Here is a 24,747-nt window from a genome sequence, read left to right on the forward strand (position 1 = left end):
AGCTATCAGCCGACAGTATGTCCACCCCATGTGCTTCATTGTCTTGTGGAAATCTTCTCAGTTGATATGAATAAGTAATGAAGTACATTATAATGGATTTAGACTATCTTCTGAAATATTTAGGACTTGGAAATTTGGAGCAGGCATCTGAGGGTGCAGGACTAAGTTGAAAGTAGATTCATTTTTAGAAAATCTTGGGCATGAATAAAATATGTGACGCTGAGTGAGGAGACAAATATTGATGTCACATGTCATTTGGATTACAACAAGATGTTGCCTTTCAGGGCTGCTTTCTATCTCATGCTAGAAAGTGGGACAGAGCCAGGCTCAGAGCTTGACCTGAGAGAGAATTATGTCAATCTTTGCATTTTTATCGTATTGTTACCTAAAAAATTAGTGCATTCTATATGTAAATATTATGAACAATTTGGTCTATTTTTGGGGAGATATGTCAAATTAATTTGAATGCCTGATAAAATGTAAATAAAAGTAAGATGATTTCAGAACATAAAAGCATTATCATAAATCATAAAGACCAATGCCATACATGCAGTAGACAAAATTTTGGGTAACTTATAGACTTTTTATTTTATTTTATTTTATTTTATTTTATTTTATTTTATTTTATTTTATTTTATTTTATTTAGTTTTTTTGAGATGGATTCATGCTGTGTTGCCCAGGCTGGAGTGCAGTGGTGCCATCTTGGCTCACTGCAACCTCCGCCTCCCGGGTTCAGGTGATTCTCCTGCCTCAACCTCCTGAGTAGCTGGGATTGCAGGCACCCACCACCACGCCTGGCTAATTTTTGTATTTTTAGTAGAGATGGAGTTTCACCATAGACTTTTATTGAGCTTCTTACACTCAATACATATTTTGAATGCAGTAAAGGCTTGTTACTACACTCATAGCATGTAGTAACAATTTTATATACATTTTGCAATCTGAAAAATGATCATTGTACAGGTGCATGACATAGATTTCTCTAAAAGATGTAAATTGGCCTTTGATAGAATGACCAAATTAAGAATGTAATTTTCAGAAAATAACTGTGTGGTTTGGAACTTGGACCAAATGTTTCCATAGGAAAAAATATTTAGTATAAATTGAAATTGTGCAGAAAATACATCTGATAACATTTTTAACCTTTATATTGTTTGCCTGTAATATTTTTCTTTACTAGTATCATGGCAATATAACAAAATGTAAAAATGTTATTGAGATCAACATTTAAATTGCTGATTTTATTAGCTGTTACTTAGAATTTTATTTTTGAAGCTCACTACTGTTTTTTTTAAAGATTTCATCCAAATGTTTGTTCCATCCTAATACTGTTTATCTGCAAAAAGCAGCTTTACTGCATAAACATGCTTTATTTTCCTATTTTTTTAAATGATATTCAGCTTTTTCAATTTTACTACCAAGACTTTAGATTTCCTAGTACTTTATATCTTACAGGTAAGGTAATACCTACTAAAATGTAATTAAGAGAGCATGTATGTAAATGTGAAGATTAGAATATGGGGAATGAGTGATGTCTTTCTCTTCAAATCAAAGGAAGAAGAAATATTTTGGACATACAACACATCAACTCACAGCCAGTGGGTGAAAGCAGATGTGTTAATACCAGAAGGTCTGAAGACATTTAAGGTATGAAAGAAAAAAACAAAACAAGTATTTTTTTTAAATCATGGTTTAAGTTTTAGCTTTGCAGTAATAAATTGATCATGCGCTGCTAAAGTTAAATTAGCATTTAAGTTCGGGATGCATACTTGTATATTTGGGGAGAGTGATTGCCTACTTTTTAAATTGTACCTTTTCCTTCTCAGACCAAATTTTCGATGGCAGAGGAAACTGAGTGTATCCACTCTTGTTCACAGCTTCCTCAGTCTCCACAGCCTTCCTTTCTTGCTCCCCAGCATCATGCTTTGCCCCAGGGAAACAAATTGCATTATGAAGTAGATAAATAGTAAACTGGTATTGAATTTAGTAGAGTATAGGCAAATGTTTTGAATGCAATAATTCATATCTTTATAACACATGGATAGCTCTATCTATACCAAGAAGCATATGAAACATACATAGGCTCAAATAGGAATGCTGTCTCTTAAAAAATTACATTGATATTTTGTTTTTGTATTAGGTTGGTGCAAATTGCAGCTTTTGCCATTGTGGCTTTTGCCATTACTTTTAATAACCAAAACCTCAATTACTTTTGCACCAACATGTTATATGGAATGTGTAAGTTTATTTATGCTGGAGTGTGAGTATAAAATGATGATACTGATTATATGTGTAGGTTATGAAATCCATTTCATTTCTTTATGGTGATTTTCCATTCATATATCCTATCACAGCCTATTGAGTTAACATATTGACACTGTTTAATTTTTTTTAGTCTGATGTCTGTTTTTATAACTTCTCAGGTACTAAACAAGTTTCTTTTTTCATAAACTGAAGATTAAATTTTGTTTTAACTCAAAGATAAAACAAAGTAAAATGTAAAGAAAATGAATTTGAGAGTTATTCCGGGTTCTCAAGTGCATATGTAATATAATTAGCTGTTCAATAATTATAGGCCTTTGAGGCCTAAGTTTAAACCCATCAGTTTTTGAACCCCAAATTAATATCATTTCTGCATATCTGATCTCTTGCTGCTATGAAAATACACAGCTATACACTAATAATTTTTACATGTATGATAATTCATTATGGGAAAAGTATGTAGCAGCGTACAAAGTTTTCTCATTGTTGGCTATGATTTAAATTTAATATTATTTTCTAAACCAAATTATTAGACATATTTGCAAACTGCACATTTGACCTTAAGTAATTCTTAATGAACAAACAAATAGATATCCCTTGTGTTTTGTTTGTTTTAAATGGAGTCTTGCCCAGTTGCCCAGGCTGGAGTGCAGTGGTGGGATTTTGTCTCACTGCAGCCTCCACTTCCTGGGCTCAGGCAATTCGCTTGTCTTAGCCTCCCAAGCAGCTGGGACTACAGGCATGTGCCACCACACCTGCCTAATTTTTGTATTTTTAGTAGAGATAGATTTCATCATTTTGGCCAGGTTGGTCTCAAACTCCTGACCTCAAGTGATCCACCCTCCTTGGCCTCACAAAGTACTGGGATTACAGGTGTGAGTCACCACACCTGGCCTATCCCTCATGTTGAAAAGAAAATCTATTCAGAAACTTTAAGCTGGATGAAACTGAAGGAAGTCAATTTTAATTCTTAGTATCTGGCTGGAATTTTAACCACATTTAGGGCTGTTTGATACAACTTTCTGCATAATGGAAATGCTTTATATCTGATGTCCAGTATGGTAGCCACTGATCACATGAGGGTATTGAACAATTGAAATTTGACTACTATGACTGAGGGAACTAAATTTTATTTTGTTTTCATTGATTTGAATTGAAATAGTCATCTCTGGCTCATGGCTAATGTTTTGGACAGCAAATAATTAGTTATTTGTGATACAGTCAGCTATTTATTCTTCTGCACTTTTGATTTTAAATAATAATTGCTCTTGGTAGAAACTCAAGCAATACTAATACTTGGACATTATCTTACACTTGACCAGCAATGTGTGGTTGTTTCATTTGCTAATATTGCTTATCTTCAGAAAAGGTAGCAATTCAATTGGTGACCACAAGATGTATTTACTTTAATTGACACTTCTTTTCTCATTAAATAAATTACTCTTTTATGTAAGTTTAATAGAGTTTTATGTTTATTCCCTTACATTTTTTTATTCCTATATTGTGTCTGTTTCCATTTGCCTGATATTTTTCTTCATGTATTCAAATACCAATTTTAGTAGTTAAAAACTAAGTCAGATGCAGTTACAGCTCTTGTTCGATAAGTAATTCTTATTTTCCTTGAAAATTAAGGATGATGATCAAGTAACAAGACTGCAGTCAGGGACATCTTCGATAGTTAAGTGGGATGCTTGTGTTTTCCCTGATCCTAGGAGGTGTCTCTGAGCCTTTAGTGGAGCAGATGTTTCCATCAGTCTTATGAGCATGGGTTGAGCTTATCAAACAGGAACTTTGTTATATGTTGCCTTGGTTGCTTTAAACACTTTTTCTCAATAACTATTTAGTCTTTATCAACCTTCTTTAGTTTTTTGTCTTATTAAGGAGATTGTAAACTCATAAATTGATCTTTTTCTTCCTGAAGATTATTTTTGAAGGGACTCTTTTGAGCCAGAGAAGTTTTATTGGGCTTGATCACCTCTGGGTCTATGCCTGTGGACAGGCCCAATCCAGAAAGCTTTGCTCTGCAGATGAATTCCCTTGCTCTTGTGGCCAGTGCATCGCCAAAGAATCTGTCTGTGACTCTCGGCAGGACTGCTCCGATGGGAGTGATGAAGACCCAGAAACTTGCGGTAAGTGACTGAATGGCTTACTAGTTTACACGCTCTAATTCACGACTGTTAGTTAGGTTTAAAATAGTCTTTGTTTCTGTCAAGGCAAAGGTAAGTCATATGTATGAAATATGATAAATATGCATTATCGCTCTGAAACTATTACTACTATTCCTTCAGGGATCTCTATTTTAACTTAATGTTTTGGTGCTTGTTGCAAAAACTACAACATCTCTCTCAATTTGTTCTACAAATGAATAGTTGTGATTATTGTTGGCTGGGTGCGTGAATGTGTGTGCTTTGATTAAAGAGAAGATGGGTGGGAGAGGGAACCTTTTTGTACCTTCGCCTTGGAGGTATATAGTATGGTTTACCAACTTTTATTAAGTGTATGCTTTTTCCTTCTCTAGTCAATCATCTTGGAACTGTAGCAGAGAGGGGCGAGTAGGAGGAGGGTGGCCCTTCCTCCAGGGCAGTCTTCAGCCATCATGGCTGCTCTGGAGGAAGGGCCACCCTCCTCCTACTTGCCTAGAAATCACTTCAACTGGCCAGGTGTCGTGGCTTATACCTGTAATCCCAGCACTTTGAGAGGCCAAGGCAGGCAGATCACGAGGTCAGGAGTTCAAGACCATCCTGGCCAACATAGTGAAACCCCGTCTCCACCAAAAATACAAAAAATTAGCCAGGCGTGGTGGTGGGCACCTGTAATTGCAGCTACTTCAGAGACTGAGGTAGAAGAATCACCTGAACCCGGGAGGTGGAGGTGCCGTGAGCTGAGATCGCACCATTGCACTCCAGCCTGGGCTACAGTGTGAGACTCCATCTCAAAAAAGAAAGAAAAAAAAAAAGAAAGAAATCATTTCAGCCATGACTGGCGTTTGGGAGGGCCAAAATGCCCCAACACCTTTCAGGCCTTTTCTGAAGAGTCTTTGATGGAAGTGATGACAAGAGATCCCATTATTATTCAAGCATAGTCATATTTCAACAAAAATATAATTTAATTTACAATCCACAAGATGGTTCTCATATGAGGTAACTTAGCAACTGAGATCCCTGTGTCTCTTTAGAAAACATGAATTCCAAGGATATGAATCCAGTTTCTGTATCACAAACAGGTGGTTTTTTAAAAGATATTAAAAATTTGACATTTATTTTACTGCAGTGTTTTCTTTTTGCGAGATGTTTGGTTGAGCAGAGGTGAAAATATTATAATAAGAGAAATGCCACCTTTTAAGTGAAAAGCTCTGTATAATAGGTTTCTCTTGGGAAGCTTAGATTTTATTAAGAGCAACACAGAGAGGGACATGGGAGAGAGGAGATGAGAAAGTAAGGTTAAAATCCCCTTCTGCCATGTTCATCAACAGCAATCCAGTTAATACCTCAGACTCCTAGCTTTAGACCAAGTAATCGGCTAACCAATGTGAGCTCAATGGAGCTTTTGGGTGGCTCCCTTCTTTTGTTCAAAACAAACAATGTAAGAACAATTTATTTACTCCAATGTATGTGATGTTTCTTTCTATGTTTTATTTAAATTTTTTACAGACAATTTGGTGCATTTCTATTGGGAAAATATTTCTAACAGTTTCTATAATTCTTAATGCCAATAACTGAAGGAAAATATATTTCCTTTCTTTCCACTTACATAATATTTATTTATTTATTTATTTATTTATTTATTTATTCATTTAATTTTGAGACAGAGTCTTGCTCTGTCACCCAGGCTGAAGTACAATGGCATGATCTTGGCTCACTACAACCTCCACCTCCTGAGTTCAAGCGATTCTTCTGCCTCAGCCTCCAGAGTAACTGGGATTACAAGTGTGTGCCACCACACCCAGCTAATTTTTGTATTTTTAGTAGTGATGGGGTTTCACTGTGTTGACCAGGTTGGTCTTGAACTCCTGATCTCAGGTGATCCACCCACCTCGGCCTCCCAAAGTGCTGGGATTACAGTCATGAGCCACTGCACCTGGGCACTTGTGTATTTGAAAGCTTAGCTTTTTTCCCCTCCATTGTTTTCCCCATAGTAAATCATTCTTTATGTTCACCCTTTTAAAAATTGTTTAGCATTTGATTTTTGACATATTTTCTCATTTACTGACGTTTCATTGACTCTATATATGACATTTTTCCAATTCAGTAGAACTTGATACCGTTTTGCTATTTTCTTTGGGTGAATGCAGGAATGGGTAATTGTGTTTCTCAACAAAAACAGTATTACTTAATAATCTTTTAAGTTTTTAAATAGTATAACCTCATTTGTCCAATGAAAACCTGTCATGTTTGCATGACTGAGATTGACTTGATATAGGGAATATGTCATAAAAATGTAGCCATATTGCATACAGTATATATGTGTATTCATGTATTTTGATACCAAAATGAGTGTTTCATGTATTTATTTATACAATTATTTCTGCTGTGAAGTTATATAGATTTGAATTATTAGAACTGATATAAATTTACATTTTTTGCTGCACTAAAGTATTTAATATATTTGTGCATATAGATACGTGCATATGTATATTCTTACAAAATAAGAGAGGCTTTCCTTTGAAATTTAAAACCGCTTTAAAATATTTTACATATACATATGCATTTGTATTTTACAAATTTGAATTTGCAATATCAAGTTTTTTTTCATAAATGATTGATTCTTCCATGTTCATGAAGCACAAGAAAAATACCTTTTTATCTTTTTTTTTATTGCACTTTGGAATGAATCTCTAGGAGGGTATAGTCTGTGCAGGCAGTTTGAATAGCACTGGGAATACTTACCAAATTCTAGAGAATGAGTAAATATGAACTCGTGAGGATTGTCAGTTGGTATTCCACAGTGTGCTTTTCCCCAAAGGCAGACTCACTCAGGTCTTCTCTCATTATCAACTTGCCCTTACTTTTAGGCATTATTTTAATATATGGCGTAGCCTCCAGACCAGTGGCTTTTCAAAAGCAGTTAATAAAAAGGGCCTGTGGGTTTTGCTGCAATAGCAAACTCCACAGACCAGAGCATTAGCATTACCTGGGAACTTAGTGGAAAAGCAGAACCTCACGCCCCGGCCCAGCCTTTCAGCACCAAAAGCCACACGGAACAAGGTCCAGGTGACTTGTCTGCATATGAAACTTTGAGAACCACATACCAAAGAGGCTTCAGGAAGGAAGACAGCTAGGGGAAGAAACAGATGGCATCTAAAGAAAATGGATAAAAACTGAAGGCAAACAAGTCAGAGTTCTCTCAGGGTGGAATCAAAAACTCTCATTACTTTGCTAGTCCATTAGAGTGCGAATATTAACAAAATATTTATAATGTGTATTTATAATGTATAGTAACAAAATATTTATAATATAATCCTATTAGAATCTAGTATATTCTTATTAAATGAAGTATTCCCCATTCATTTCCCATACATGGCTTTCTTTCTTATTTCACAGAGAGCTGATTAACTTCTAGAGGATTCATAAAATAATTTACTTTTCATGATCCGGAATTTTTCTCAGATGTACAATGAAATTACTTCTTGTCTGCCCACATGCTGTAGTGTTTAAATATGCAAGAGAAAGCTTTGTCATAATCTTAAAATATTACTTTAACTGATGAACTCTGAGTAAAATTTCTCTAAAACCAAACAATAGGTTTTCTATGTTTATTAACATAATCCTGTATTAAATGAGGGCAGTTAAGATTAAAATACATCTGCACCCTCATGTTCATTGCAGCATTATTCAAAATATCCAACCAAAACAATTGAAGTCTCTGAGAATGGATCAAACAAGTAGTGTGTGTGTGTGTGTGTGTGTGTGTGTGTTTATAAAATATATATGTACTCACAATGGAATATTATTCAGCAATAATGAGAAAAATCCTGCTATTTGCGATGGTGATGAGCCTGCAGGGGATGATGCAAAGTGAAATAACCCAGACAGAGAAAGACAAATACAGCACAATCTCACTTACACATGGAATCTAAAAAAGTTGAATTTGTAGAAACAGAGAGTAGAATGGCAGTTGTTCAGGGTTGAAGCCTGGTGGAAATGAGGAAATGTTGGTCAAAAGATACAAATTTTCACTTACAAGATGAATAAGTTCTGGGGGTCTAGTGCACAGCCTGGTGACTATAGTTAATAACACTGTATTGTATTCTTGAAATTTGCTGAGAGTAGATCTGAAATCTTCTCATCACACACACAAAAGGTAACTATATGATGAAATGATGCTAATTAGCTTTACTATGGTAATCCATTCACTATGTATTATATATCAAAACATTACATTGTGTACCTTAGTTACAATTTTATTTGTCATGTAAACATCAGTAAAGCTTAAAAAAGTAATACATATATATGCAATATGTTTTAAAATTTTCTATCAAAATAATTAAAATACAACATGCCAAACGTATCCAAAGATACACATTGGATCCCTGAACAGTTTATATATGAAATAGATATAATTTTCAGACACACGCTACAACATGGATGAACTTTGAAGACGTTAAGTCAAATAAGCCAGAGACAAAAGGACACATATTGTTTGATCCCACTTATATGAGGTACCTAAAGTAGGCAAATTCATAGAGACAGATAGTAAAATTGAGGGGAGGGGATATGGAAGTTGTTATTTAATAGGGGTGGAGATTCAGTTTGGGAATGAAAAAGTTCTGGAGAGGGATGGTGGTAATGGTTGTACAACAATGGGAATGTACCTAATACCATCGAACCTTACATTAAAAATTGTTAAAATATTACATTTCTGTCATGTGTATTTTACCACAATAAAATACACATTTGTATTTATATATAAAATTTTCAATAACTCATATAGGAAAGAAAATGTATATATAGAATCTACTTCACTGTGTTCCAGAAAAGTTGGCATAATAGATATATCTTCAAATCAAAATAGTTCAGGAAATTCCATGAAACAGGGTTTTTTCTTATTATAGGACTTTTAAAACAATTTTAAATGCTAATATGAATTGTGTGCCTTCAAAGGGAACGTTGGCATAATAGTCAAATGAAAGAAATTGAAAGCAAGAATGTTGTACAATGCATTAATTTTTACTGTGATATTGTCTCTAGAAATCTTTCATGTTAAAAAAAAGTTGAATGCTAAAACATTTCATCAAGGGAAAGGAAATACCAACATAAAAATATTTAGTGTAGCAATGATCTGTGTGGGTTTGCAATACATATCAACAAAATATTTATGTAATCCTGTTAAAATCTAATATATTCTCATTAAGTGAAATATTCCCCATTCATTTCCCCTACATAGCTTTTTTTCCCCCTTATTTCACAGAGAGTTGATTAACTTCTAGAGGATTCATAAAATATTTTACTTTTCATGATCCAGATTTTTTCTCAGCTGAACAATGAAATTCTTTCTTGTCCGCCCACATGCTGCAGTGGTTAAATATGCAAGAGAAAGCTTTGTCATAATCTTAAAGTATTACTTTAACTGCCACACTCTGAGTAAAATTTCTCTAAAATTGTGAACAGTGGCATATCTCATACTGCACTTAGAGATGGTGAAGCGTATTCTATAATCACAGAAAGTTAAAATAAAAGCAACCAAGTAATCAAAATCATTATTTTAATGAAAGTACTTTATAACATTAATAGATTTTTTTAGATTTTGCAAATGTTTACATTTAACACATATAGTATGATAAGGCATTTAATAATTGCTATAATGCATTTGACTCTCCTGGCTTTCTTCAGATATTTATAAGTTCACTTTAAAGTTTTTGAATTACACAGGGGAGATATTAATGGAAGAACTTCAATTTAGTTACTGGAACTTGACTTATATTTTACAGTACAGTGAAGTTCTTGAACTTTTAGCTTTAAAAAATACTCTTTTACGTGTACAGGAACACATTAGTAAAAACAGCCAAGCAATTCACCAAGGTTTTTACAGAGGTGGTTGCACCATGTCACTGTGTTGCTTTCACAAATCTTTACAGTGATGGATTTTGAAAGCTAATTTTCATTTTTCAAAGGATAGTGGTGTTTAGCGTTCTGTAAAAAGCACAGTGATTGACATTTTTTAACCGATAAAACATCTAGGTAATGAAAGAAATGGTTTGAACTTTTGTCCTAAAGCCAAATTTCAACATATATACAATCAAAAGTTGCTTTTATCTTGAGAGCTTCGTTCTTTACGTCTTTGCGGTTGAGTGACCAGCTCAATTGTGAAGAGTCTGGGTAAGGGTGTGGTGTGCATCAGTCATATGGTACTTTCCATTTTCACACTCATCGATCTCATTGCCATTTCACACCACTGCCTTGTTGGGGAAATTAGGATGGTGACTTCAGCAGCTCTCTGCGATGAAGAAGATTGCTGTTTGCATGGATTTGCTTCCTTTGTATAGCAATGCATAGTTTGCTGCCCTAACAGTGCAATATTGAGTTTATTACTCAAACAGGGACTGAGAGAGGGAAAAGATGCTAGGACAACAGGCATGCATTGAAGCAACCCTGGGCCAGGCCAGACATGTGGTCACTCTACCCATGGAAGATTTTGTATTCCAGGGAAGTATATTCTGGGATTTGGGGGTACCCATGTAGTGAAGTGGAAGAATTTCTTGGTCAAATCCACAGCCAAGAATGTGGAACTTTGAAGCACATTTCGGAGGCCAAGTATGTACTTTGAGTCTCAAATATTTCTTTTTTTTTTTTTAATTATACTTTAAGTTCTAGGGTACATGTGCACAATGTGCAGGTTTGTTACATATGTGTACATGAGCCATGTTGGTGTGCTGCACGCATTAACTTGTCATTTACATTAGGTATATCTCCTAATGCTATCCCTCCCCCCTCCCCCCTCCTCCCTCCCCACAATAGGACCCGGTCTGTGATGTTCCCCTTCCTGTGTCCAAGTGATCTCATTGTTCAGTTCCTACCTATGAGTGAGAACATGCCATATACCACACTCCACCAACTGACAGAAAATTTTGGAGGTGGCCTAGAAGGTGGCAGAGCTCACAGAGGAGCAAAGGATTAGACCAGAGGGTTCTGTGAATGCCCAAGGAGAAAGTCACAGCTGTGTTATAAGTTCTCAAGATTGTGTCAAAAAACAAAAGGCACTCTCCCTTGGGGAGTAATGTTTTGTCAACAACCATATCCAATAAATTGTGTAGACACACCTGAGAAAAGAAAAACATAGCCAAGAGCAATAGATTTCCAGCTCGGTATATGGGCAAATTGCACTTCCTTGTCATATCAGTGCACCATTAGGCAATATGCAGCATGTTTTTGTTACTATACTGTAGTCGATTTAGTTGTTTTTTATTTGTAGATAAATCCATTTAGAGGAAAAAAATAATATTCATTTGTAATGAAAGAAATGTTACACCAAAATCTATGAATGCTTAAGTTCCTGGAGAACTTGAGCCCCGGGGAAAAGTCAGTCCTTGTATCTGCAGGTTACACATCCTGCTAATACTATATTTTTGAATCACGATTGGTTGAATCTGCAACAAGGAACCCACAGATATGAAAGACCTACTGTCTATTCTATGACTGTCTAACAAGCATGGCTTTCAGTTCTAAAAGTTCAATTTGCATGTAGAGAAATTGAAAGTGGCATTATCATTTGCATACCACACTTCAATGTTTTAATAGTTGACATATCAGGGGTAAAAATATGTGGTCATAAAATCAGGTGTCCCTATTTATGGAGATTTGAAGATGCTTTGATTATTAGGGTATAGTGAGCTTATTCCATATGCTAGTTAAATTGGCCATATTATTTAAAATTTACAAGTTGAATATAATCGTCAGAAGCAAACCCATGGCAATGGAATCTTTTAAATTATGAAACAGAGTTCCTGGTTTAAGGAGGCTTCATAGTATGAGCTTTTGGTGTCAGGTTCAAAGGCTCGATGTCTCATTTACTAAAATGTACCACAGGCAAGTTTCTTCGTGTTCTGAGTTCCAATTTTCTCTTTTAGGAAATGGTTTTTACTATGTAGAGTGTAAGAATTAAGGGTAATATATGTAAAATACCTGCTACATACTTAGAACTCAGTGGTAGTACGGCTCTTTTTATTGTTATTAAAGACGATAGCATGAAGATCTTAGGAATCCTGTCAAAAATTTGGATGTTTTCTGACAATCAATTTAATTCTCCTTTTCACCCCCACTATTTGAAAGGTGCCTCAGCATAAAGAGGAATATTTAGGAATAAGGTTATAAATTAATTGTATTAATTTTTCCCCAAAAGTACTATCTAAGATAGTCTGATACTATGATTCTTATTTTAGGAAAATGAAATTTAAGCACATAAAAATGAATTTCTTGAAAGCACAAATCAAGCTATTAGACTTTCTAGTTGAATGCCCAGTCTTATGAAACTGTCTATTTTTCTCTCATAAATCTGGTGTCAAAGCTGTGAAAGATGCCTATAAAGTATGCTCCAAATACTGACTTTCTCTAGAACCAGTTCTTTTATGATAAATGGAGGAAATTAAGTACTTGGCAACTTTTGAGTTATGTATTAAGTGAAGACAGGCTGAGGTTGGGCACAGTGGCTCATGCCTGTAATCCCAGCACTTTGGCAGGCCAAGATGAGCAGATCACTTGAGGTCAGGAGTTCAAGACTAGCCTGGCCAACACAGTGAAACACTGTCTCTCCTAAAAATACAAAAAATATTCGGGCATCGTGGCATGTGCCTGTAATCCCAGCTATTTGGGAGGCCGAGGCAGGAGAATTGCTTGAACCCAGGAGGTGGAGATTGCATGGAGCCATTGAGCCGAGATTGTGTCACTGCACTCCAGCCTGAGCGACAGAACGAGAGTCCGCCTGAAAAAAAAAAAAAGAAAAAGAAAAGACAAAAGATAACACAAGCTCAGTTCAGAATATCTAATTTACCTGTAATTCCAAAATGGCTAGGCATTTTTTTTTTTGAGAAAGTGTTAGGATAGAATAATAAAATGAATACTGAGATGCTGACCTCAAGTTGTTTGCGTGTCCAGAATTAATTTAAATTTCCCCCTTCCCAATGGATTTTCTTCCTTTAAACTACCATCTCAGCAGGTTTATACTGGGCAAGCAAATTAGTTACTCCCTGAAAAGCTCTGGAGTTCCACCTTGCATGATTAAATACAATGGAAATGGCCAACTGGAATGAAATGTACCAGACTTACAGATAGAAGCATGTGGAAGGGTCATGCCTCACAGAGCACCTGGGATATGGTGTGGGACTGGATAAAGGCAAGCTATTCTGATAATCAGAGAACATTCACTACCAAGAAGAATAATTTTGCAGGCCTCCTAAGGTGATTAGCTAATGCAGAGCAGTGTTTCCCTGCATGCTCTTCGTTTCTCCTCACCTTTTTCTCTTCCATGTGTAACAGCAAAGCATCTCACCTGTGACTTTGAGTCGGGTTTCTGTGGCTGGGAGCGATTTCTCACAGAAGAGTCACACTGGAAGCTGATGAAAGGATTGAATAGTGGAGAGCACCACTTCCCTGCAGCTGATCACACAGCAAACATAAATCATGGTAGGACATTTTCCTCTTTAAGAAAAAAAATTAGTTTTCTTTCTTGCATGTTGTGGGATGATGATACTATGTATTTTCATTTTTCCTCTGTAGGCTGTATACATGGAACTCTGGTTTGTCTTGCTTTAAAACCTCCTGACCAAGTAAATAATTGGTGGGTAATTGAGTTCCCTGAAAGGAGCGTTGTTTTAATCACCAACATTTTTGTTGTTGCAATTTTTATAAGATTGGGTTAAAGGCATAAAGAGGTGGAAAAGTTTTCTGATCATTTTCTCAAGTTGCCCAGAATCGAGTACAGTAGACTTGCCTTCTTTTTAGAGCAATCCAGTTTTTTCAAAACAGGAAGAAAAATAGTCTAATCTTGTTTCTGGGAACCAAGAACAGAGATTTAGCTCTATCTTTAACATAAATCTACAAATACTTGAATGCAATTTAATCACTCTTCATGCTTCTTTATAACAAACAGTCTTATTCTTCCACATATATATTTTTAACCGTCATTCCAGTGTTTACATATCCTCTTAAAATAGGAACCATAACTACCTGTGGTATTCCAATAAGTATCTGTGAAACACCAATAAAACAGAAAGGGTTTGTTCTCTTTTTTGTTTTGTTTACATTTATCATCGGATGTCATTCCCCATATAAGTTAGCATCATATTAATTTACTTCTTAAATGTATATATTTTAAGTAAAGACGCTATCTCTCCGTCTTGCCCAGGCTGATCTCGAACTCCTGGCCTCAAGCAATCCTCTCACCTCAGCCTCCCAAACTGCTGGGGTTATAAGAGTGAGCCACCACACCTGGCCAGCCTTATAATAGCACAACTGTACTTGTACGGTAGATCATTTTTCAACCTCATTGAACATTATCCTATTTGTTTCTTCTTTCAGACTTCCAAAGAATTATATCAAAAATAAGTATTGATCATATTTTTAATTACAGCCATTGGAAATTAGGGTTGGTGGTAGGGGGTGAGGGTACTAGGGGATGGGGTGGGAGAATTTAACCATCCATCTGTTGGCTACAGTCGTAAATCCAGTTCGTTGTTTAACAGTGTGGTAAGTTCTTAATTTTTGCTTTTGTGCCATGACTCATTTCTTTAAGATTTGTGGCAGACTATATTAAGTTTAAAGTTTAAAATAGATAGGGGACTATAAATCATTGGAACTATGTATTAACAGCACATTTTCTCTAAACTCATATAATATTTTACTTCTTTTCCTCTGTTCAAGTCAATTATTAAATACATAGCATATACAATACCTGGATGCACAAAGATGGACACCATGATCCCTGCCTTTGAGGTGGTCTGAGTCTGGTAACTGAAGTAGATAAGCAAGGAATTGCAGTCAGTTATGAGGATGCTTTAAGAGGGATGGAAGATGATTCAGATGAATTCGAGATGCCTTACTGAAGGAAATGACTCCTGAACTGAGCACTGAAGGGAAATGAAAAGTAGTCAGGGAGCCGGAAGTAAGGAATTATGGAGAGAAGGCAGAACCAAAGAGAGGTGGGAGGGATCATATCCTAATTGGAGGAAAGAATCCCAAAAGAGGGAAGAAAGATGGTAGTAGTTAGGGATGAAAGACATGTATGATTGGACAGGAGAACCGAAGTGATGAAACAGGAGAGGAAGGAAGGGGACTCTAGAGAGTGCTGAGGAATTGGAAATGTGTCTGCAGGATGATTGTGACCCAGGTAGTCATATTAAAGCACGTGACCAATCAAATTTGCTCTAAACGACTGTTCTGGCTGAGATGAGGGGAATGGAGAGGGTGAAAGGCCGGGGTGAAAAAAAACATGGATGTGCTGAAGAAATATCAGTGAGAGATGACGAAGGCCTAAGCCAAGGCAGAGTTTCCCAAAGGGAAGCTGTGCAGGCAGTGTGTCATGGTGGTCTGTTGTAAGCACTACCGTAGTCAGTTAGGGAAGAGCACGGGCTGCCCAGGGTTCTGTCAGGATGTTGACACTGCACCCATGTCTAAATGCTAGGGTGCTTCAGTTTTATTAGATAGAAAATAGAGAAAAGAAAAGTAGCTTCCCTGTGGAGTTGTCATGAGGATTAAATGAAATAACACCTGTGAAGGTTTTTCATATAGTAAGAGCTCCATAAATATTAATAGATATTTGTTGTCCATTCTAATAAGACTAGGAATAGCACCAGATAAGACAATTGGAAAATATGTTTATACTTCACCTTTAATCTCTTACTATCTTATAATTACTACATAACTGTGATTTGCATTAAAAAGATTCTAGTAGAGCCCCTGTGTTAGATGTTGAAAGACTCATTCTTTTCTGGTGAGATGAAGAATAGTGAAAGATAACAATATGACTGATAAAACTAGGGGCAGCTGGTCTCACCCAGAGTGTGAGGGAAAAAAACTCAGTCTTTCTCATTTTAGAAAGGGCCAATATAAATATATATATATATGTATCTGGATCACGGAGTCAGCATTTCTTTACCTATGTTTGCCATGATCAAACCTTAAAGAGAATCAGTAATGGTTTTAAATTGCAAGTGAGGAGGAGAATTGAAAAAAAAAAAAAAGCACCAGGAAGAGAAAGGAAAGTGAAATGGAAATTTCTGGTAGAGTCAGAGGCAGCCTAATAGTTCTGATATCTAAGAAAGTGAAGTTCTAGTTCATTTTGTTCTTAGAGCCTTAAACATAGATTGCAGCTTTTAAAACTTTTTCTTTCTCTCTCTGTCTCTTTTCCTTCCTTCCTTCCTTATTTCCTTATTTCCCTCCTTCCTTCCTTCCTTCCTTCCTTCCTTCCTTCCTTCCTTCCTTCCTTCCTTCCTTCCTTCCTTCCTTCCTTCCTTCCTTTTTCTTTTCTTTCTTTCTTTCTTTTCTTTTTTTCTTTCTCTTTCTTTTTATCTATCTATCTATCTATCTATCTATCTGTCTGTCTGTCTGTCTGTCTGTCTGTCTAACACAGAGTCTCACTCAGTTGCCCAGGCTGGAGTGCAGTGGTGTGATCTATGCTCACTGCAAACCCCACCTCCCAGGTTCAAGCAATTCTCCTGCCTTATCCTCCCAAGTAGCTGGGACTACAGGTGCACACCACCACGCCCGGCTGATTTTTTGTTTTTGTATTTTTAGTAGAGCCAGAGGTTTCACCGTGTTGACCAGGCTGAATATGTTGATAATTATGTAGTTTTTGTGCATATGTGTGTAATTAAGTCTCGAATTTCCTTCCTTCCTTTTTTGCTTGGTTTCTACCTTACTATTCCTACTCTGTTAAATTTCCATCAAAGTAGGCAACTCATGTTACTTATCTGCCACTTTTATCTAAGTTCATATAGTCCCACACAGATACATACATAGTAGATACATACATATTCAAAATTATATGTGTTTCTGTGATTGTTTATTTTATAAGAAATGTATTATCTTGTAACTATTGTCTTGTTACTAAAGATAGCTTATGGCAGTTGTTCCAAGTCATCAAATACTGTCTTTTTTTTTCATTTTTTTATTGTAAAGTATTGGTTAAATGTAAAATTCAACCATTTTAGTGTACAGTTCACTGAGTTCTAACAAACATATACAGTTGTGTAACCATCACAAAAATGAAGATGTAAAACAATTCTATTCCTGCCCCACACGTTGTTCAGTGCCATTTTATACTCAGTGATTCTCCCACTTCCAACCACCGACACCAATGGTCTGATTTCTATCCCTACTGTATTGCCTATTCCAGAATGTCTTGAAAATGGAATCATATCATATGTAGCATTTCGATTCTGCCTTCTTTCAATTAGCATAAAGGACTTGAGACTCATCCATGTCACTGGCTTCAGCCACAGTTCCTTCCTTTTTTACTGCTGAGTAGTTGGGTCCATTGTGTGGATGAACCATACTTCATTTATCCACTAACCAGCTGAAGGACACTTGGATTGTTTCCAAATATTGTCGAATATGAGTAAAAACATTGTCAAATTTGCATACGTGTTTTTTTTCTGGGCACAAGTGTTTGGTTTGAGTTCTCTATCCAATGCCTATGTCTGTTTTTTTAGACTCTGGGTGGTAAGAGAACTCCACCATTCCTGACTTTCTGTGACCTTCAGGAAATGTTCCAGCTATCCATTTCAGGTGTTTTTATCCCCAGACTCAGGTAGTTTTCTCCAATCCATGCACACGATTGGTCCTTACATGGCGATTTAGGGGGGACTGTCTGCAGATCTCCGGAGCTTGCTGTCTTTACAAAGCTCCAGTACCTGAAAGGGGCAGCTGGCACTCTGTCTTACGAATTCTACCCATGTGGGTCTCCCCAAAGCACCGACTCTATCTGTTTCAACTCGAGGAGACCACCACACTCCTGTGTTTCCCCTCTGCACAGGCACCTGGAAACTCTATCTAGGCAGTAAGCTGTGGAAATTATAGGACCTACCTAACTCATTTGTTTCCCGTCTCTCAGAGATCACTATCCTGTGATCTGTCACTATCTTGCATTCTCAACGTCCTGTATTTGACAATCCATGCTAAATATGCTTTTATCTAATTTTTTTTGCTAGTTTAAGACAGAAGATAAAATCTGGTCTGTGATACTCAGTCTTACCTGGAATCAGAAGAAGTTTAATTCATGTTTGTTTATTTAGCTAAATTTATTTGATTTGGATATACTATAATGTATCTAGCCATTCCCCTATCCAGTGACATCAATATCATGACAGTGTTTCAAATTTATTATTCTACACATTTCCTCACGTAGGATACTTTCGATTTTATGCAACAGATAACTAGGAGTGAGATTCCTATATTTTTAAATCAAGATATGTATTTATACTTTCAATAAATATTTATAGATTCATTTCCCCTGAAACTTTAGTACTTCAATTTTCAGTGGCAAAATGGGAGTACTTTTTCCTATTTTCCTACCAGCAAGAGGCATTATAATTCTCTTTAAAAATTTCCAATTAATGGGTATACAATGCTTTCTCATATGTAATATTTATTTGCATTTCACTGAAAAATATTTTTTTCAAATGTTTCCAATTCTCAATTTATTTGGGTTCTTTAATTTTACTAAATAATATTTTACAACTTTCAGTGTAGAGATTTTGAAAATCTTTTGCTAATATTTGCCTAGGTTTTTGTGCTATTATAAATGTTACATTTAAAGAACTTCTTATTTTAATTATTGCTGACATATAGAAATGCATTTTTTTATAGAAAATATTGACCTTGTATCCAGTGGCCTTGGTAATTTTATTTATCGGAGTTAAGAACTTATACATATATATTTTATTTTCTAGGATCACAATTATTTTGTCTGCAAATAATGACAATTTTATTTCCTTTTTTCTAAATATTAACATTTCTATTTTTCTTTTGTTGTTTTATGTACTGGATAGAATTTCTAGAATGTGTTGAATAGAACTGGTGATAGCTGCTAGACTTGTCTTATTTCTGTCTCAGAGGAAAAGCTGTCAATAGTTGAACCTTAAGTTCCATTCTTACTGAAAAATTGTATTCTTTATCATATAAGAATGCTCCCTTCTATTCAGAGTGTACTTTTAAAAAAAATTTAAAAAGTGAATGTATGTTAAAAATTTTCAATATTTTTCAGCATCTATTATGATCATATGATTGTCAGATTATCTTTTTTGTCTATAAGGTAAATTGATTTTTTAAATATTAAACCCCTCTTGCACTCCGGAACCAAACCTAATTGGAATAGTTTTATTTATTATTTATTTCTTCATTCTCTATGGTAATGCTTAGTTATTACTTTTGCGTTTGTAAAAGTTATAGAGACTGGCCTCTAATGTTCTCAACACATGTGAGATGTTACTTTTAGGCCCGTGCATTAACAAGGATGCATGTTGTGCAGAAGATGAGGTCAAGCCAGATGTGAACACTTTAACCCAGGGAGACTATTCACTCCCTCCTTTAATTTTTATATTGTGCGGATCACATAGCCCCTCTGGGATATGTGGGTGTGTAAGAGTTTTACAATAAACAATTCTGATTACCAGAAGTAAACTCCTTGCCGTTACCGGGAATACAATTGGTAAATTCCACATTTCTCCAACTTGGTTCATTGTTTAGAGCAGGCTTATAGGAAGATAAATCAAGGGACTTATTCCTAGAAGTCCCTGGGCCTGTGGTCAGAGTTTAGGCTCTCTATACCCCTTACCTGCACATATTAATTTTAACACAGTATTATCAACTTTCTAAATATTTGATTAAAATTATTGTAGGATAGCATTTAGCTTCCCAATCAATGGTCAGTAACTTCATATTTTAATTCTATTATCTTTCCATCTAGAAACATGTTATCTCTTTTCATCTAACTAGGGAGTTTGTAGTCTTTCACAAAGTTTTTAATGTTCTTCATATAAATCATGTCCCTTTTCTGTTAAATTTATTCCTACATAAAAAAAGTTAATTTTGCTATCAGGAGTTGGATTTTTCTTGCTGTTTCTATATCTAGAAACTTACTGCTAAGTTAAGAGAAGTAATTTTATAACATCTGTTTCCATTTAGCTTGCCAAATTGTTTAAATGATACCATAATTATAAAAAATAGAATACTTTGGCTTTCCATTTTTACAATTATAATATTGGTAAAACATGAGAAATTTGCCTCTCTCTTTCTATAATGTCTACTAGATGTTTTATTTCCTTGGCTTCTACATTCACCAGACCTTTAAGATAATATTAGTCTAAGATAATATATATTGTCTACTATTATCTCTAATTGATAATTATGACAGAAATATATTATGTCATTTCTCATTTTAATTATTGTTTTGTCATTTGCCATTTAGAATGCTATTTATTTTGGGGTTGTTCATTAGTCTTTATTTAATTATTTCCTTTTGTTTTATTAAGGTTTGTGACTTGAAATTGTTCACTGGTTTTCCATAGTCTTTTCAACATTTGGATAGGATTCTATGACTTGATACTTTCATTTTGTTGATGTAATTGAATGTGGTGACCAAGCTTCTAAATTAAACCAAACCTCCATTCTCAGAAAGCTCAGATTAATCAAGACACACTATTTTTGGATAATGATTTCAAATTTATTTGATATCATTTTAATTAGAATATTTGTTCCTATGCTCACAAGTGAGGTTGCTCTCTAGAGTTTTAAATTTTGTCCTTTTTCATCAGTTTTATTAAAAATTAAAGATATTCTGGCAACCTAAAATGAATCAGGAAGCTCTCCATATTTTTCTAAGATCTGAGGTTCCTCGAATAATGTTGCAAATGTTTGTTTTTTAAAAATTAAATAGGGAGCCAGGTACAGTGGCTCATGCTTGAAATCCAAGCACTTTGAAGGACCAAGGCAAGAGGATTGCTTGAGGTCAGGAGTTTGAGACTCTGTCCCTACAAAGAAATGGAAAAATTTGCTGTATGTGGTAGTGTGCTCTTGCAGTCCCAGTGGGAGGCTAAAGCTGGAGGATTGTTTGAACCCAGGAGTTCCAGGCAGCAGTGAGTCATAATCATGCTACTGCACTCTAGCCTAGGTGACAGAGCCAGACCCTGTATCAGGAAAAAAAAAAAAAAAAAGAAAGAAAGAAAATTAAATTTTACTTAGATGTGGCACCATACATTTCTTGTTAGGTTTTCTTTTCATTACTTTTTCAGTTACTTTTGTTGTCTAAATGATTTATTCATACCTTTTGCTCCTTTCAGATTTTGGTGTCTTAATGTGTACATGTTCTCACCTTCATTAACTGCTTGTTTGAAATCGTGTATATTCTTTTAAATGACTGGAGGAGTAAGGTCTTTGAATATTGGTTCATTTGGTTTTAGAATTTTGATTGTCTTTTTAAAAATATTCAGTTGAATTTTACCTAAACCTGAGCGTTTTTAGGTGGAAGAATTTTTCAAACTGACCTTTTTCTACTCTTTTCCTTTCTAGGTGAAGCATAGAGAATTTAATGAACTTGCTTGCATATGCTGTTTCCATTACCCATAGTTTGGAATTTGGGAACAATAATCTTTATCTTTCCAAGTTGGTTTTGAGATTTAAAAACAATATAAACTTGGGTTTATATTTTTCCTACTCAAAGATGGCACTGCTGACTCACACCCTTGGTTGTTTGGTTTAACACATGGTGGAGTCTATAAAATAATACATTCTAATTCTAAATCCTTTCCTTTCTGTGTAGTCAGCATTAACTTGTCTCTAGCAAAATCACTCTCTGAATATGGTATTTTCCAATGAAAATAGTTGGTTTTCCAAATTGCCCATCTTTGTGATTATCAAAGGGCAGGATCAGACCTTGACATTGTTGGGTATAGCCTTCCTTGTCAGTCTTCAATATTCAGTGAAACTACCCCAGACAGCAGCTCCGAACATGTGATCTTTTAAGCTGTTGAGAGATGTTATCCCCTGCACATTTGCTATGAGCACATCCGTTGTAGTTAAAATCTAAAAGCGGTTATTTTGTTAATGTTCAGATTAGATCTTTAATTAAGCTTTCATCCCCTCTAGCACAGACAACAATGTCAAACCTGAGAAACTAAAATTCATTCCATAAGCTCATATCCTTCAGTACTTTGTGAGGAAACTAAAAAATAAAGCTCTTGTGGGTATTTCATGAAGGGCATGTTGAATATCTAATTGTCAGCTTAGAAGCTTCATTTAATTTGATGTCAAACTCTATGACATAAATGAAGCCAATAAAAATGTTTGTTCAGGTGATTTGGATCAAGAGCTTGTTTTAATTGATTAAATGTTATTTTAGGTATTTAATGTTATACATGTATAAATGCTATTTGTTATCTACAAACCATAATAGTAAATATGTAAAAATGTAATTTTCCTTATCTAATTGATAGTTTAACATGTGCAAGGATAAGATTCTGAAGCAAAGAACAACTAAGTGTGTAAGAGAACTTGTATCCGTATGACTTTCCCTTTGTTTTTGCAGGATCATTTATTTATTTGGAGGCACAGCACTCCCCTGGGGTGGCCAAGCTTGGAAGTCCTGTTCTTACAAAATTGCTCACTGCCTCTAACCCATGTCAGGTAATCAACTGTTCTGAATTTCCATTGGCCATTCTGTGGTTGTAAATCGCTGGGCTTGGGTTATTCTGCTAGTAAATGCCTGCCATGTTTTACTATCACTTTAATGATGAATTAAGAGATTTATATGCGCTATTTCAACACGAAATGCCATGTCCTTCTAAAAGACCATTTGTAACATGTAACTGGCACCATTCTTTGGGGGCAGCTATTAAAGAAGCTTTCTGTTATTTTATATTCTTTTCACACAGTCATTTCAATAATCTAAAGCTGTGGATACATATTGCCAAAATGTTTGGCCAACAATGTGCATTGAGAAAAATAAAGTCAGTTAAATAAGTGTTTGTTGAAAGAAAGACGAGTGGATAAGATAAATGTATACAGAAAAAATGATTATATTTACTGAAATTTGAGTTTTTCAGATGAGTCCTCTGGTGCCAGGTAAACACAAACCAAGCAGTGAAATACTCATTTTATTTCAGCAGCATATTAGAGAGGACGGACTTGGCTCAAGTCTCTTTTGCCACTTTGTAATTGTGGCTCAGACAAATTGTATATTCCTTTTGAGACTTAGTGTCTACACCAGAAACATACATGATTCTATGGATTAAATGTCAGCATTTACACTTGAAGCATACACGATTGTACACAATTGTATGGAATAATGACAAGGATTAAAATGTGATTAAGTAAAGCACCTGGCAAAATATTTGGTACCTAATAGGTAAACAATGTTTGTACCAAATATTGGTATATATGTACCAAATATAATCTTAATTTAGTCAACATAATTCCTTTGCTTTCCATAAAAGTAACACCTAAATCAGGGGTCTCTATTCAACTTGTCTTGTTTTCAGTCCTTTTGAGAGCTCCAACATACCTCTCGCCCTTAGGATTTCAGCTCATTTTTTGATCTTTACTTGTCAGAAAATATTGAAGAGATCAATAGTGCCACATAGTACATTCACTGCCTGTAAGTGTAGTGTTACAGCAATTTGCTTGGGCATCCCTGGTGATAAGTGACATATTATTCCCAGGTATAAACCTAATTATACTTTCAGTTTGGAATAAGTCTAAGTGGGAGTGTCCTGAGTTCTTAATAGTGATGTCCCATAGATACTTTAAAGTCCTAAAGATACTTTCTTTTCCTTTCTTCTTTTTTTTTTTTTGTTTCTTCCCATTTCTTTGTGAGAATAAGAATTAAAACAACTGCCTGGTCTCCATTTCCATTTTATCCAAATGCCTTTTACCCATTCCTACCTCTTTATTTTAATTAAATCCTATAAGATAGACAGAAAAAGAGAAAGATAGATACAGAGTTTTTTTTTTTTTTTTTTTTGGGAGGGAAAAATCCAGAAGTCCAGAAGCACTTGTTCTTTGAAAGTACAAGCTAACTTAGATTTAATTCAAGGTCATACATTAATGTGATGAGACCACGAATGTCAGTTATATAGAAGAAATTGAATGTAAAGGAATACGATGTGTTAATTCTGCCTGCTTTACTCAAATTTGAAGATATTAAGAGTGTATTAGAAATTCCTATGACTCACCTAGAGTCCCTGAGAAATCAAACGCATGTATATGATTTTAAAAGGTAATCTATATTTTCCATCATTGTATGCTTCCTGATAGTCATTGATTTGTGGTCGCCGGGATTGAGTTTCAGTTTATCATTGTTTCCACTTGAGGACACTTGATTTTTGCTTAAATTTGTGACTTAGTTGGGGTTGAGGGTGTTATTTAGGTGGGATCTCAGTGAAAATGCTGTCATGGACACTTTGAGTGCTTGCTAGTTTATGTCGAAACCAAGGCTTCGATTTCTAAAGGCTGTGGATGCTGACTTCATGGTTTGCCTTGGTTTTTGAAAAACTGAGACTG

General features: G+C 35.2%; 1 protein-coding gene across 1 annotated transcript in view; it reads left to right on the forward strand.

The window, feature by feature from the left end:
- The window catches only part of MALRD1 (MAM and LDL receptor class A domain containing 1), a 687,535-nt gene that overhangs the window by 84,040 nt on the left and 578,748 nt on the right, over positions 1-24,747 (forward strand). Inside the window, exons 9-12 of the mRNA XM_008002435.3 lie at positions 1,556-1,648; positions 4,185-4,392; positions 13,732-13,878; positions 22,775-22,872. Of these exons, the coding sequence (XP_008000626.3) occupies positions 1,556-1,648; positions 4,185-4,392; positions 13,732-13,878; positions 22,775-22,872 (546 nt within the window). The remainder of the gene's footprint in view (positions 1-1,555; positions 1,649-4,184; positions 4,393-13,731; positions 13,879-22,774; positions 22,873-24,747) is intronic.

The sequence above is a fragment of the Chlorocebus sabaeus genome, chromosome 9 (genome assembly GCF_047675955.1).
Source record: "Chlorocebus sabaeus isolate Y175 chromosome 9, mChlSab1.0.hap1, whole genome shotgun sequence".
Lineage (NCBI taxonomy): Eukaryota > Metazoa > Chordata > Mammalia > Primates > Cercopithecidae > Chlorocebus > Chlorocebus sabaeus.